Source organism: Cherax quadricarinatus, chromosome 43 (assembly GCF_038502225.1).
Source record: "Cherax quadricarinatus isolate ZL_2023a chromosome 43, ASM3850222v1, whole genome shotgun sequence".
Lineage (NCBI taxonomy): Eukaryota > Metazoa > Arthropoda > Malacostraca > Decapoda > Parastacidae > Cherax > Cherax quadricarinatus.
Genome location: NC_091334.1, coordinates 3,069,330 through 3,084,313, shown reverse-complemented (window position 1 = coordinate 3,084,313; position 14,984 = coordinate 3,069,330). Strand labels below are relative to the sequence as shown.

Sequence of the window (14,984 nt, the reverse complement as noted above, 5' to 3'; positions counted from 1 at the left end):
CAGTCGATGGCCTCCACTCCAAACCAACAGATACAGATACTAATGCCGGAAAAAAAAATCCCCCCCCCCAGTACCAACAATACCACCAGTCCGATAACCTTCTTTGCAAATATACAGGGTCTAAAGCCAGCAACAAACAACAAAATACCTTTCATCCGTGGACTGCTTGCAGAGGCAAATGCAATGTTCGCGGCTTTCACTGAGACCCACATAAAGGATCACTTGGACAACGAAATATGGATCCCAGGTTACAACCTATACAGATGTGACAGAGTGAACAGGCAAAAGGGGGGGGGTTGGCCTGTACATTGCAGAGTCACTTGTTTGCACAGAACTGCTTAATGCCTCAAATGATGTAGTGGAAGTTTTAGCAGTAAAGATCGAGAACCAAAACCTAGTCATTGTGGTAGTCTACAAGCCTCCGGATGCAACATCCCAGCAATTCCAGGAACAGCTGTTAAAAATTGACCACTGTCTGGAAAATCTTCCAGCTCCTGTACCCAACATCTTGCTCCTGGGGGATTTCAACTTAAGGCACCTAAAATGGAGGAATATAGCAAATAATATTGTTGCAGTAATAACACCAGGAGGCAGCTCTGATGAAAACTCACACTCACACGAGCTTTTAAATCTCTGCACAAAATTCAATTTAAACCAGCAAATAATAGAGCCTACTAGACTGGAGAATACACTAGACCTCATCTTCACTAACAATGATGATCTGATAAGAAATGTCACCATATCAAAAACAATATACTCAGATCACAACATAATTGAGGTTCAGACATGTATGCGTGGAGCCCCAGACCGACATAATGAGACTAGTCACGAGGGAGCATTCACCAAATTCAACTTCAATAACAAAAACATAAAGTGGGACCAAGTAAACCAAGTCCTAACCGATATAAGCTGGGAAGATATACTAAGCAACACAGACCCCAACCTATGCCTAGAACAGATTAACTCGGTGGCACTCGATGTATGCACAAGGCTTATTCCTCTAAGAAAAAGGAGGAGTAGATGTAAAATAGAAAGAGACAGGCGCTCCCTTTACAGGCGACGGAAAAGAATAACAGAGCGGCTAAAAGAGGTCAATATATCTGAAATGCGTAGGGAGACACTGGTCAGAGAAATAGCAAGCATCGAACTTAAGCTAAAAGAATCCTTTAGGAGTCAGGAATCGCGGGAAGAACTACAAGCCACAAATGAAATCGAAAGAAACCCAAAGTATTTCTTCTCCTATGCCAAATCAAAATCGAGAACAACGTCCAGTATTGGGCCCCTACTTAAACAAGATGGGTCCCACACAGATGACAGCAAGGAAATGAGTGAGCTACTCAAGTCCCAATATGACTCAGTTTTTAGCAAGCCGCTAACCAGACTGAGAGTCGAAGATCAAAATGAATTTTTTATGAGAGAGCCACAAAATTTGATTAACACAAGCCTATCCGATGTTATCCTGACGCCAAATGACTTCGAACAGGCGATAAATGACATGCCCATGCACTCTGCCCCAGGGCCAGACTCATGGAACTCTGTGTTCATCAAGAACTGCAAGAAGCCCCTATCACGAGCCTTTTCCATCCTATGGAGAGGGAGCATGGACACGGGGGACGTCCCACAGTTACTAAAAACAGCAGACATAGCCCCACTCCACAAAGGGGGCAGTAAAGCAACAGCAAAGAACTACAGACCAATAGCACTAACATCACATATCATAAAAATCTTTGAAAGGGTCCTAAGAAGCAAGATCACCACCCATCTAGAAACCCATCAGTTACACAACCCAGGGCAACATGGGTTTAGAACAGGTCGCTCCTGTCTGTCTCAACTATTGGATCACTACGACAAGGTCCTAAATGCACTAGAAGACAAAAAGAATGCAGATGTAATGTATACAGACTTTGCAAAAGCCTTCGACAAGTGTGACCATGGCGTAATAGCGCACAAAATGCGTGCTAAAGGAATAACAGGAAAAGTCGGTCGATGGATCTATAATTTCCTCACTAACAGAACACAGAGAGTAGTCGTCGACAGAGTAAAGTCCGAGGCAGCTACGGTGAAAAGCTTTGTTCCAAAAGGCACAGTACTCGCTCCCATCTTGTTCCTCATCCTCATATCCGACATAGACAAGGATGTCAGCCACAGCACCGTGTCTTCCTTTGCAGATGACACCCGAATCTGCATGACAGTGTCTTCCATTGCAGACACTGCAAGGCTCCAGGCGGACATCAACCAAATCTTTCAGTGGGCTGCAGAAAACAATATGAAGTTCAACGATGAGAAATTTCAATTACTCAGATATGGTAAACATGAGGAAATTAAATCTTCATCAGAATACAAAACAAATTCCGGCCACAAAATAGAGCGAAACACCAAAGTCAAAGACCTGGGAGTGATCATGTCGGAGGATCTCACCTTCAAGGACCATAACATTGTATCAATCGCATCTGCTAGAAAAATGACAGGATGGATAATGAGAACCTTCAAAACTAGGGAGGCCAAGCCCATGATGACACTCTTCAGGTCACTTGTTCTATCTAGGCTGGAATATTGCTGCACACTAACAGCACCTTTCAAGGTAGGTGAAATTGCCGACCTAGAAAATGTACAGAGAACTTTCACGGCGTGCATAACGGAGATAAAACACCTCAATTACTGGGAGCGCTTGAGGTTCCTAAACCTGTATTCCCTGGAACGCAGGAGGGAGAGATACATGATTATATACACCTGGAAAATCCTAGAGGGACTAGTACCGAACTTGCACACGAAAATCACTCACTACGAAAGCAAAAGACTTGGCAGACGATGCACCATCCCCCCAATGAAAAGCAGGGGTGTCACTAGCACGTTAAGAGACCATACAATAAGTGTCAGGGGCCCGAGACTGTTCAACTGCCTCCCAGCACACATAAGGGGGATTACCAACAGACCCTGGCAGTCTTCAAGCTGGCACTGGACAAGCACCTAAAGTCAGTTCCTGATCAGCCGGGCTGTGGCTCGTACGTTGGTTTGCGTGCAGCCAGCAGCAACAGCCTGGTTGATCAGGCTCTGATCCACCAGGAGGCCTGGTCACAGACCGGGCCGCGGGGGCGTTGACCCCCGGAACTCTCTCCAGGCAAACTCCAGGTCTAGGTATCTATGTACTTAGCAGTCTTAAGTCATATTATTATGTTGTTATCTATGTACATAGCAGTCTTAAGTCATATTATTATGTTATCTATGTACATAGCAGTCTTAAGTCATATTATTATGTTATCTATGTATATAGCAGTCTTAAGTCATATTATTATGTTGTTATCTATGTACATAGTAGTCTTAAGTCGTATTATTATTTTGTTATCTATGTACACAGCAGTCTTAAGTCATATTATTATGTTGTTATCTATGTACATAGCAGTCTTAAGTCATATTATTATGTTTTTATCTATGTACATAGCAGTCTTAAGTCATTATTATGTTGTTATCTATGTACATAGCAGTCTTAAGTCGTATTATTATGTTGTTATCTATGTACATAGCAGTCTTAAGTCGTATTATTATGTTGTTATCTATGTACATAGCAGTCTTAAGTCGTATTATTATGTTGTTATCTATGTACACAGCAGTCTTAAGTCACATTATTTTGTTATCTATGTACATAGCAGTCTTAAGTCATTATTATGTTGTTATCTATGTACATAGCAGTCTTAAGTCATTATTATGTTGTTATCTATGTACATAGCAGTCTTAAGTCATTATTATGTTGTTATCTATGTACATAGTAGTCTTAAGTCGTATTATTATGTTGTTATCTATGTACATAGCAGTCTTAAGTCGTATTATTATGTTGTTATCTATGTACATAGTAGTCTTAAGTCATATTATTATGTTGTTATCTATGTACATAGTAGTCTTAAGTCGTATTATTATGTTGTTATCTATGTACATAGCAGTCTTAAGTCGTATTATTATGTTGTTATCTATGTACATAGTAGTCTTAAGTCATATTATTATGTTGTTATCTATGTACATAGCAGTCTTAAGTCGTATTATTATGTTGTTATCTATGTACATAGTAGTCTTAAGTCATATTATTATGTTGTTATCTATGTACATAGCAGTCTTAAGTCGTATTATTATGTTGTTATCTATGTACATAGTAGTCTTAAGTCATATTATTATGTTGTTATCTATGTACATAGTAGTCTTAAGTCATATTATTATGTTATCTATGTACATAGCAGTCTTAAGTCATATTATTATGTTATCTATGTACATAGCAGTCTTAAGTCATATTATTATGTTGTTATCTATGTACATAGTAGTCTTAAGTCGTATTATTATTTTGTTATCTATGTACACAGCAGTCTTAAGTCATATTATTATGTTGTTATCTATGTACATAGCAGTCTTAAGTCATTATTATGTTGTTATCTATGTACATAGCAGTCTTAAGTCATATTATTATGTTGTTATCTATGTACATAGCAGTCTTAAGTCATATTATTATGTTGTTATCTATGTACATAGTAGTCTTAAGTCATATTATTATGTTGTTATCTATGTACATAGCAGTCTTAAGTCGTATTATTATGTTGTTATCTATGTACATAGCAGTCTTAAGTCGTATTATTATGTTGTTATCTATGTACATAGCAGTCTTAAGTCATATTATTATGTTGTTATCTATGTACATAGTAGTCTTAAGTCATATTATTATGTTGTTATCTATGTACATAGCAGTCTTAAGTCATTATTATGTTGTTATCTATGTACATAGCAGTCTTAAGTCATATTATTATGTTGTTATCTATGTACATAGCAGTCTTAAGTCGTATTATTATGTTGTTATCTATGTACATAGCAGTCTTAAGTCATATTATTATGTTGTTATCTATGTACATAGCAGTCTTAAGTCATATAATGTAAGTTGTGTTTAGGTGCAGTTGTCACAAAATTTTGTTTTGTTTTATCTGTGTTAGGGAAGTATGTGGAATTTTTTGCGTGTAGCCGCTACATGGCTGCGGTTTATACTTTATACCTTTGTATTCTCTGATGTTTTTCATAATATAAAGTTTTATTTAAATACTATGTTGAATGACTAGGGTTTACATGCTAAGATTGCACATGTTGACATTCATTGTTGCAACCTTCTTAGAAAATTAAACTTTTGCGGTTTTTTCTTTCACCAGGTTGAGGTGTTATTGTGTTAAGTAAAGACATGTATCACATTTAATAGTTATTAATATTTTTGTGTCCAAGATGTTACTGCATCACTCATGATAGTGTAATTCCTATGTATCCTTTAATGTTAAGTTAAGATGCAATCAGGTTGGGAATGGTTATATTTGGCTGGAGGGGGGGGTGAAATTGTGGCAAAAGTTTCTGCCTGGAGTTCATTACCTTTGTAAATTGTGAGTTCATTACCTTTGTAAATTGTGAGTTCATTACCTTTGTAAATTGTGAGTTCATTACCTTTGTAAATTGTGAGTTCATTATCTTTGTAAATTGTGAGTTCATTACCTTTGTAAATTGTGAGTTCATTACCTTTGTAAATTGTGAGTTCATTACCTTTGTAAATTGTGAGTTCATTACCTTTGTAAATTGTGAGTTCATTACCTTTGTAAATTGTGAGTTCATTACCTTTGTAAATTGTGAGTTCATTACCTTTGTAAATTGTGAGTTCATTACCTTTGTAAATTGTGAGTTCATTACCTTTGTAAATTGTGAGTTCATTACCTTTGTAAATTGTGAGTTCATTACCTTTGTAAATTGTGAGTTCATTACCTTTGTAAATTGTGAGTTCATTACCTTTGTAAATTGTGAGTTCATTACCTTTGTAAATTGTGAGTTCATTACCTTTGTAAATTGTGAGTTCATTACCTTTGTAAATTGTGAGTTCATTACCTTTGTAAATTGTGAGTTCATTACCTTTGTAAATTGTGAGTTCATTACCTCTGTAACTTGCTCAGCTATCAAAACTTTGGAGTCCAGTCCCTGGACCAATTATGTACCTCTGTAATCTTTTGACTACCGCCCACAGGATGGGTATGGGGTGCATAATAAACATATTAAACTAAAAAAAAACTTCACAGGTATATAACTCTGGTATAACTGGGTGTATATAATGTGTGGTATTAGGGTGTCAGAACACTTTTGTCTGTTGTAATCATTTTTGTAAGGGTGAATTGGGAATTTGTGATTTAACTCATTTTGTGTACCTTTTAATATAATTTCCACCTTGTATTGTAATGTTTTAAATAAAAAAAAAAAAAAAAGATGAGAGGGTGACTATCCTAGACTCTGCTTCCAAGCTGCAATTGGGGTGGAGGAAAACGCCCCCAGCATACTGCATGTGGCCGAATTCTGGAGAATGTCCAGACAGCGAAGAGAGTAGGAAGAGGTCAAGCCATACAACTCACTTGCATAGGTGAGTTTACTGCGAACCATAGCTGTATTAAATCTAAAGAGGAATGTTGATCTGCCCCCACTTAGTGCCAGAGATCTGGCACATAAGCGTAATGCAGCATGTACAATAGAGGAGGAGAGCCATTATGTGTTTCCTCCATGTCAAGAGTGGGGCATCCAAGGTGACACCCAACCATCGATGAGAAGAGACCAATGGGACTGGTGCCTTACCCAGTAAAACAGATGGAAGAGTAGAGAGGCGTCGTGACGCTAACCTCCAAACCCCAAGTGGCAGCCCACAGTGTTATGCATTGTTGGGCATGCTGAAGTTTTTCCTGTGAAGCCAGCAAGGAAGTGGCGCTGAACATAAAGGCCACGTTACCTGCATACACCAGGGTATGCATGCCATGAATAGAAGGAATATCTGACATTAATACAGAAAAAAGTAATGGACTGAGAACAGATCCCTGGGGTACTCCCTGGTATATAGGATGAGGTGAGGACATCGTGCCACTAACTGCAACCCGGAAGGTCCTCCCCTGCAAAAAGTTGTGCAACCAATGGAGGGGAGCCCCTGCCAGCCCCATGCAGGCCAGCTTAAAAAAAATTACTATGCGAGACGCTGAAGGAAATGCCAGAAGCAATTCCCGGTTTTCAAATGAAGTATCCACTAACTGCACAAATTGAAGTAAAGAGTGAGGGGGGGGGGGTGGATCAGCCCTCACAGAAACCACTCTGGTTTTCAGGCAAGAGGCTATGTTCTTCAGTCCACCATGAAAATCCTAGAGGTACTAGTAGTACCGAGCTTGCACACGAAAATCACTCACAACGAAAGCAAAAGACTCGGCAGACGATGCAACATCCCCACAATGAAAAGCAGAGGTGTCACTAGCACGTTAAGAGACGATACAATAAGTGTCAGGGGCCCGAGACTGTTCAACTGCCTCCCAGCATACATAAGGGGGATTACCAATAGACCCCTGGCTGTCTTCAAGCAGGCACTGGACAAACACCTAAAGTCGGTACCTGACCAGCCGGGCTGTGGCTCGTACGTTGGATTGCGTGCAGCCAGCAGTAACAACCTGGTTGATCAGGCTCTGATCCACCAGGAGGCCTGGTCACAGACCGGGCCGCGGGGGTGTTGACCCCCGGAACTCTCTCCAGGTAAACTCCAGGTAAATGAGAGACAGACAACCACCAGTCTTTCCAACACTTTACCCAAGCAGGGCAGTAAGACAATTAACTGGTAAGAGGCAAGTTGGGTATCATCTTTGCCTGGCTTCAGAATCGGAACCATAAGAGTGTGCTTCGACACGTCAGGGAAAACGCCTTCAGACCAACTGGTATTGAAAACTGCCAGCATGGCATCTGTACATGAGGGAGTAGATGAAGTAAGAATGAATAAGGTATGTTATCCTCCCCAGGAGAAGAGCGGGAGGAAAGTTGGGAGTGTGCCTGCTGCAGTTCATGGAAACTGAAGGGAGATGCCAGCACTTGGCAGTCAACCTCAGGTACTATAAGGGGCAGGGGACCTCATTTGTTCACCCTAGGAGGAAGAGCAAATGTAGGCCCGAAAAAATTAGCAAACAACTCCGCTTTATCCTGAGGTAAAAGTGGCGTTGTACCATTCCCCAAGGGAAAAAGAGTTTACTGATCTTGATCCCAACAGAGTGGAAGAAACCCTGTGCCCAGTAGTGAATTCCTCCTTCAGGTGTACACAGAAGATGGTATTGACTTTCTTCTTCAGGTGTTTATTTAGACTGTACTGAATTCCTCCTTCAGGTGTCCATGGAGAACATATTGAGTTACCCCTCATACCAACAGTGTGAGGGATAACTCACCTAAAAACAGTAGCACCAATAGTGTGAGGGGTAACTCACCTAGCAACAGCAGCACCAACGGTGTGAGGGGTAATTCACCTAGCAACAGCAGCACCAACGATGTGAGGGGTAACTCACCTAGCAACAGCAGCACCAACGGTGTGAGGGGTAATTCACCTAGCAACAGCAGCACCAACGGTGTGAGGGTAACTCACCTAGTAACAACAACACCAACGGTGTGAGGGGTAACTCACCTAGCAACAGCAGCACCAACGGTGTGAGGGGTAACTCACCTAGCAACAGCAGCACCAACGATGTGAGGGGTAACTCACCTAGCAACAGCAGCACCAACGGTGTGAGGGGTAACTCACCTAGCAACAGCAGCACCAACGATGTGAGGGGTAACTCACCTAGCAACAGCAGCACCAACGGTGTGAGGGGTAATTCACCTAGCAACAGCAGCACCAACGATGTGAGGGGTAACTCACCTAGCAACAGCAGCACCAACGGTGTGAGGGGTAACTCACCTAGCAACAGCAGCACCAACGATGTGAGGGGTAACTCACCTAGCAACAGCAGCACCAACGGTGTGAGGGGTAATTCACCTAGCAACAGCAGCACCAACGGTGTGAGGGTAACTCACCTAGTAACAACAACACCAACGGTGTGAGGGGTAACTCACCTAGCAACAGCAGCACCAACGGTGTGAGGGGTAACTCACCTAGCAACAGCAGCACCAACGATGTGAGGGGTAACTCACCTAGCAACAGCAGCACCAACGGTGTGAGGGGTAACTCACCTAGTAACAACAACACCAACGGTGTGAGGGTAACTCACCTAGTAACAACAACACCAACGGTGTGAGGGGTAACTCACCTAGCAACAGCAGCACCAACAGTGTGAGGGGTAACTCACCTAGCAACAGCAGCACCAACGGTGTGAGGGGTAACTCACCTAGTAACAACAACACCAACGGTGTGAGGGTAACTCACCTAGTAACAACAACACCAACGGTGTGAGGGGTAACTCACCTAGTAACAACAACACCAACGGTGTGAGGGTAACTCACCTAGCAACAGCAGCACCAACAGTGTGAGGGGTAACTCACCTAGCAACAGCAGCACCAACGGTGTGAGGGGTAATTCACCTAGCAACAGCAGCACCAACGGTGTGAGGGGTAACTCACCTAGCAACAGCAGCACCAACGATGTGAGGGGTAACTCACCTAGTAACACCAACACCAACAGTGTGAGGGGTAACTCACCTAGCAATAACAGCACCAACAGTGCGAGGGGTAACTCACCTAGTAACACCAACACCAACAGTGTGAGGGGTAACTCACCTAGTAACACCAACACCAACAGTGTGAGGGGTAACTCACCTAGCAATAACAACACCAACAGTGTGAGGGGTAACTCACCTAGTAACACCAACACCAACAGTGTGAGGGGTAACCCACCTAGCAATAACAACACCAACAGTGTGAGGGGTAACTCACCTAGTAACAACAACACCAACAGTGTGAGGGGTAACCCACCTAGCAATAACAGCACCAACAGTGTGAGGGGTAACTCACCTAGCAATAACAACACCAACAGTGTGAGGGGTAACTCACCTAGTAACAACAACACCAACAGTGTGAGGGGTAACTCACCTAGCAATAACAGCACCAACAGTGTGAGGGGTAACTCACCTAGCAATAACAGCACCAACAGTGTGAGGGGTAACTCACCTAGCAATAACAGCACCAACAGTGTGAGGGGTAACTCACCTAGCAATAACAACACCAACAGTGTGAGGGGTAACTCACCTAGTAACAGCAGCACCAACAGTGTGAGGGGTAACTCACCTAGCAATAACAACACCAACAGTGTGAGGGGTAACTCACCTAGTAACAGCAGCACCAACAGCGTAAGGGGTGACAGCTTCATTTTGGCTGCTACTTCCGTAACGTCATGGACGAAGCCTTAAGATTCTGTCAATAGAAAGAAAAATAATTGAAGTACAAGGTTGCTAGGTCTCTCTTTATTCATTAGTTTAGTAAGTTTATTTAGGGACAGGTACACAAGCACAATTATTATATATCTCCCAAAATCTCCCAATTCCTGCCCCAAACATCTTGTGCTAGGTGATTTCAACTTAAGACATCTAAAATTCTGGAAAATAGCAAATAATGTTTTAGCAGAGATAACCCCAGGCAGCTCAGATGAAAATTTACACACACACACACACACACACACACACACACACACACACACACACACACATCAGGAGGAGAGTGGTGGGGCACCTGGAGCAGAACAAGATTATAAACGACAGCCAGCACGGATTCATGGAAGGCAAATCCTGTGTCACAAACCTACTAGAGTTTTATGACAAGGTAACTGAAGTAAGAAATGAGAGGGAGGGGTGGGTTGATTGCATTTTCTTGGACTGCAAGAAGGCCTTCGATACAGTTCCACATAAGAGATTAGTACAGAAGCTAGAGGAACAGGCACGTATAACAGGAAGGGCACTGCAATGGATCAGAGAATACCTAACAGGGAAGCAACAGTGAGTCATGGTCCGTGATGAGGTATCACAGTGGGCGCCAGTGACGAGCGGGGTCCCATAGGGGTCAGTCCTAGGACCAGTGATATTCTTGGTATATGTGAACGACATGACGGAAGGGATAGACTCAGAAGTGTCCCTGTTTGCAGATGAAGTGAAGTTAATGAGGAGAATTAAATCAGACATGGACCAGACAGGTCTACAAAGAGACCTGGACAGACTGGATGTGTGGTCCAGAAACTGGCTCCTAGAATTTAGCCCCGCCAAATGCAAAGTCATGAAGATCGGAGGAGGGCAAAGAAGACTGCAGACAGAGTATAGGCTAGGAGGCCAAAGGCTGCAAACCTCACTCAAGGAGAAAGACCTAGGAGTGAGTATAATACCGAGTACATCGCCAGAAGCACACATTAACCAGATAACTGCTGCGGCATATGGGCGCTTAGCAAACCTGAGAATAGCATTCCGGTACCTCAGTAAGGAATCGTTCAAGACTTTATACACTGTGCACGTCAGGCCCATACTGGAGTACGCAGCACCAGTTTGGAACCCACACCTGGTCAAACACGTCAAAAAATTAGAGAAAGTGCAAAGGTTTGCAACAAAGCTAGTTCCAGAGCTAAGGGGAATATCCTATGAAGAAAGGTTAAGGGAAATCGGTCTGACAACACTGGAGAACAGGAGGGTCAGGGGAAACATGATAACGACATACAAAATATTGCGTGGAATAGACAAGGTGGACAGAGACAGGATGTTCCAGAGATGGGACACAGAAACAAGGGGTCTCAATTGGAAGCTGAAGACTCAGATGAGTCAAAGGGATGTTAGGAAGTATTTCTTCAGTCATAGAGTAGTTAGGAAGTGAAATAGTCTGGCAAGCGATGTAGTGGAGGCAGGAACTATACATATTTTTAAAACGAGGTATGATAAAGCTCATGGAGCAGGGAGAGAGAGTTAAGGCAGCAAAAGTGGAGCTAACAAGACTGGAAAATACACTTGACCTCATCTTCACTAATAATGATGACCTGGTATGAAATATAATAGTATCGATCATAACATAATAGAAGTACAAGGACTCCTGACCAGCATAAGATCAGTTATAAGGACGCCTTCATCAAATTCAACTTCAATAACAAAAACATTCAGTGGGATCAACTCAACAATGTCATAAATGAAAAAAGCTGGAAGATATCTTGAACAATACAGACCCGAAAAGAAAGATATGTAAACTAGAGATGTAAACTAGAAAGAGAGAGATGCTTCCTATATAGGCGAAGGTGAAGAATCACAGAGCTTCTAAATGGGGCAGGTATATCTGAACTATGAAAGGAGGCACTGGTTAGAAACACAAATATCGAACATAAGCTTAAGGAATCATACAGGAGACAAGAAATGCAGGAAGAACTTTAAGCCATCAAAGAAAGTTGAAAGAAACACAAAATGCTTCTTTTCTTATGCTAAATCTAGGAGAAAAACAACATCAAGTATTGGAGCCCTGCTTACACGAGATGGGACTTACACAGGTGACAGCATATAAATGAGTGAGATACATAATTCCCATTATGACTTAACGCTTAGTGAGCCGCTAACCAGAATAAGAGCCGACAATCTTAATTAATTTTTTTATGACCGAGACCCCAAATTTGGTTAATTAAAAAAAATCTGATATTATCCTAACATCACAAGACTTTGAAAAAACAGTAAATGACATGGGCATGAATGCTGCCCCAGGCCCAGACTCGTGCAACTCCACGTTCATCAAAAACTGCTGAAGCCCCTTTCATGTGCATTAAACATTCTATGGAGAGGGAACATAGACACAGGGGTCATCCCACTGTCAATAAAAACAACAGACATAGCCCCACTCCACAAAGGAGGCAGTAAAGCAATTTGCAAAGAATTACAAGCTGATAGCACTAACGTCCCGCATCATAAAAATCTTTCAGAGAGTTTTAAGAAGCAAGATCACCACCCACTTAGATACCCACTAGTTGCACAACCCAGAGTAGCATGGGTTTAGAGCAGGTCGTTTCTGCCTATCCCAACTACTGGACCACTATGATACAGTCTTGGATACTTTGGAGGATAAACAAAATGCAGATGTACACGTTTAACAATTGTGATCATGGTGTAATAGCACACAAAATGCGTGATAAAGGAATAACAAGAAAAGTTTGTATATAGATCTATAACTTCCTAACAAACAGAACACAAAGAGTTCCTCATCCTCATATCTGACAGACAGAGATGTAAGCCACAGCACCGTGTCATCCTTTGCGGATGACACCCGAATTTGCATGACAATATCATCCATCGAAGACACTACAAGTCTCCAAGCGGACATCAACCAAATCTTTAAATGTGGTGTATAAAGCAATATGAAGGTCAATGAAAAGAAATTTTGATTACTCCACTATAGAAAATTCGAGGAAATTAAAACTGTTGCGGTATAAAACAAATTCCAATCACACAATAGAGTGAAAAACTAATGTGAAGGACCTGGGAGTTATAATGTCAGAGAATCTCTTTCAAAGATCACAGCAATATATCTACGACATCTGCTTATTCTCTCTAGGCAGGAATATTGCTGTACACTAACGACCCCCTTCAAGACAAGGGATATTGCAGACCTGGAGAATAGTATAAAGAACTTTCATGGCAAGTATGAGTACGATAAAGCACCTAAATTACTGGGAATTGTCTTTTGGTTTGTACTCCTTGGAATGCAGACGAGAATGATAATATACTCTTGGAAAATCCTAGAGGGACTAGTCCCAAATCTGCACATCAAAAAACTTGCTTCGAAAGCGAAAGACTTGGCGGGAGATGCAACCCCCCCCCCTCCCCCAGTGAAAAGCAGGGGCGCCAAAAATATGCTAAGAAACAACACAATGAGTGTCAGGGGCCCAAGACTGTTCAACTGGCTCCCAGAATACATAAAGGGGATTACCAATAGACCCCTGGCTGTCATCAAGAAGGTACTGGACAGGCACCTAAAGCCGGTTCCTGACCAGCCAGGTTGTGGCTCATACGTTGGTTTACATGTTGCCAGCAATAACAGCCTGGTTGATCAGACCCTGATCCACCGCGAGGCCTGGTCACGGACCGAGCCGCGGGGGCGTTAACCCCCAAAACCCACTGCAGGTTTATTCAAGATATAGTGTAAATCACTTGGGATAACTCCCAAAAAAGCCAAAGTGACTTATTTCCATTGGAATCCTTGGACTTACCATCACACACTGCCGTAGTATTTTATTATTATTATTATTATTATTATTATTATTATTATTATTATTATTATTATTATTATTAACACTAAGCGCTAAACCCACAAGGGTCATATAGCAAGACACAAGCAGACCAACTGCCAGACGCACTAACACTTCACTTCCTCAGTCATTATATTAGACACAACAAGTAACAAAGTTCGTATTTAGTCTGTGAATTCAAGACTTTTTTATTCATAAATTGGTGTTGACGGTACACATGTTATGTACACATAAAACGCACATCGTGTACATTTAACCTATAATAGTTCAGTAATGCCACACAATGTTTACTTAAGCTGGAGGGTGAACCAGCAAGACTATATGTGTTGTTTTCTCCAGGTGAGGCACGCATAAAAAATTCGATATTCGAAAAGTGGAAAAAAAAAATCAAAATAGTGTAGGTTTTTCATGGGGTTTTACTGATTGTCTTTTACCAATTTTAATTCATTCTAAACACTGACTGTCTCTCTCCTCCTTGAAATCTACCTCCGTGGTGACAGAAATACTACTTTACGTAGCTTCAGTAATATCTGTATCATTATTATTCAGGTGTCACGTAGCTCGATCGCTAGCGCACTCAGATCACACACTGAGGTCCGGGGATCGATCCCCCGGTATGGCTGGAAAACATTAAGACATGTTTCCATAAGCACCTGTTGTCCCTGTTCACCCATCAGTAAAATAGGTACCTGGGTGTTAGTGGACTGGTGTGGGTCGCATCCTGGGACAAAACTGACCTAATTTGCGGGAAATGCTCAGCATAACAAGTGACTTTCTATATAGTAGTATGTCAGTGATGTCAGTTATGGTCTGTATACCTTGTACATGTACTTGTAAATAAAGATATTATTGAGTGTCTTGTCTTCCATTTCTCTTTCATGTGATGTTATTACATTCCTATGTCGATTACTTTCCTAGATTCTTAGTTAGCTTGCATCTGTACTCATCTAATTGTGGT

The 14,984-nt window shown here is 41.7% G+C and overlaps 1 protein-coding gene across 4 annotated transcripts in view; it reads right to left on the bottom strand.

Annotated features, from left to right (window-relative positions):
* The window catches only part of LOC128694154 (vascular endothelial growth factor receptor 1), a 598,057-nt gene that overhangs the window by 375,269 nt on the left and 207,804 nt on the right, over nucleotides 1-14,984 (bottom strand). For all 4 annotated transcript variants that reach the window (XM_070093509.1, XM_070093512.1, XM_070093510.1 and 1 more), the window contains exon 2: nucleotides 10,099-10,185. In XM_070093509.1, the coding sequence (XP_069949610.1) occupies nucleotides 10,099-10,141 (43 nt within the window). In that variant the 5' untranslated portion in view covers nucleotides 10,142-10,185. The remainder of the gene's footprint in view (nucleotides 1-10,098; nucleotides 10,186-14,984) is intronic.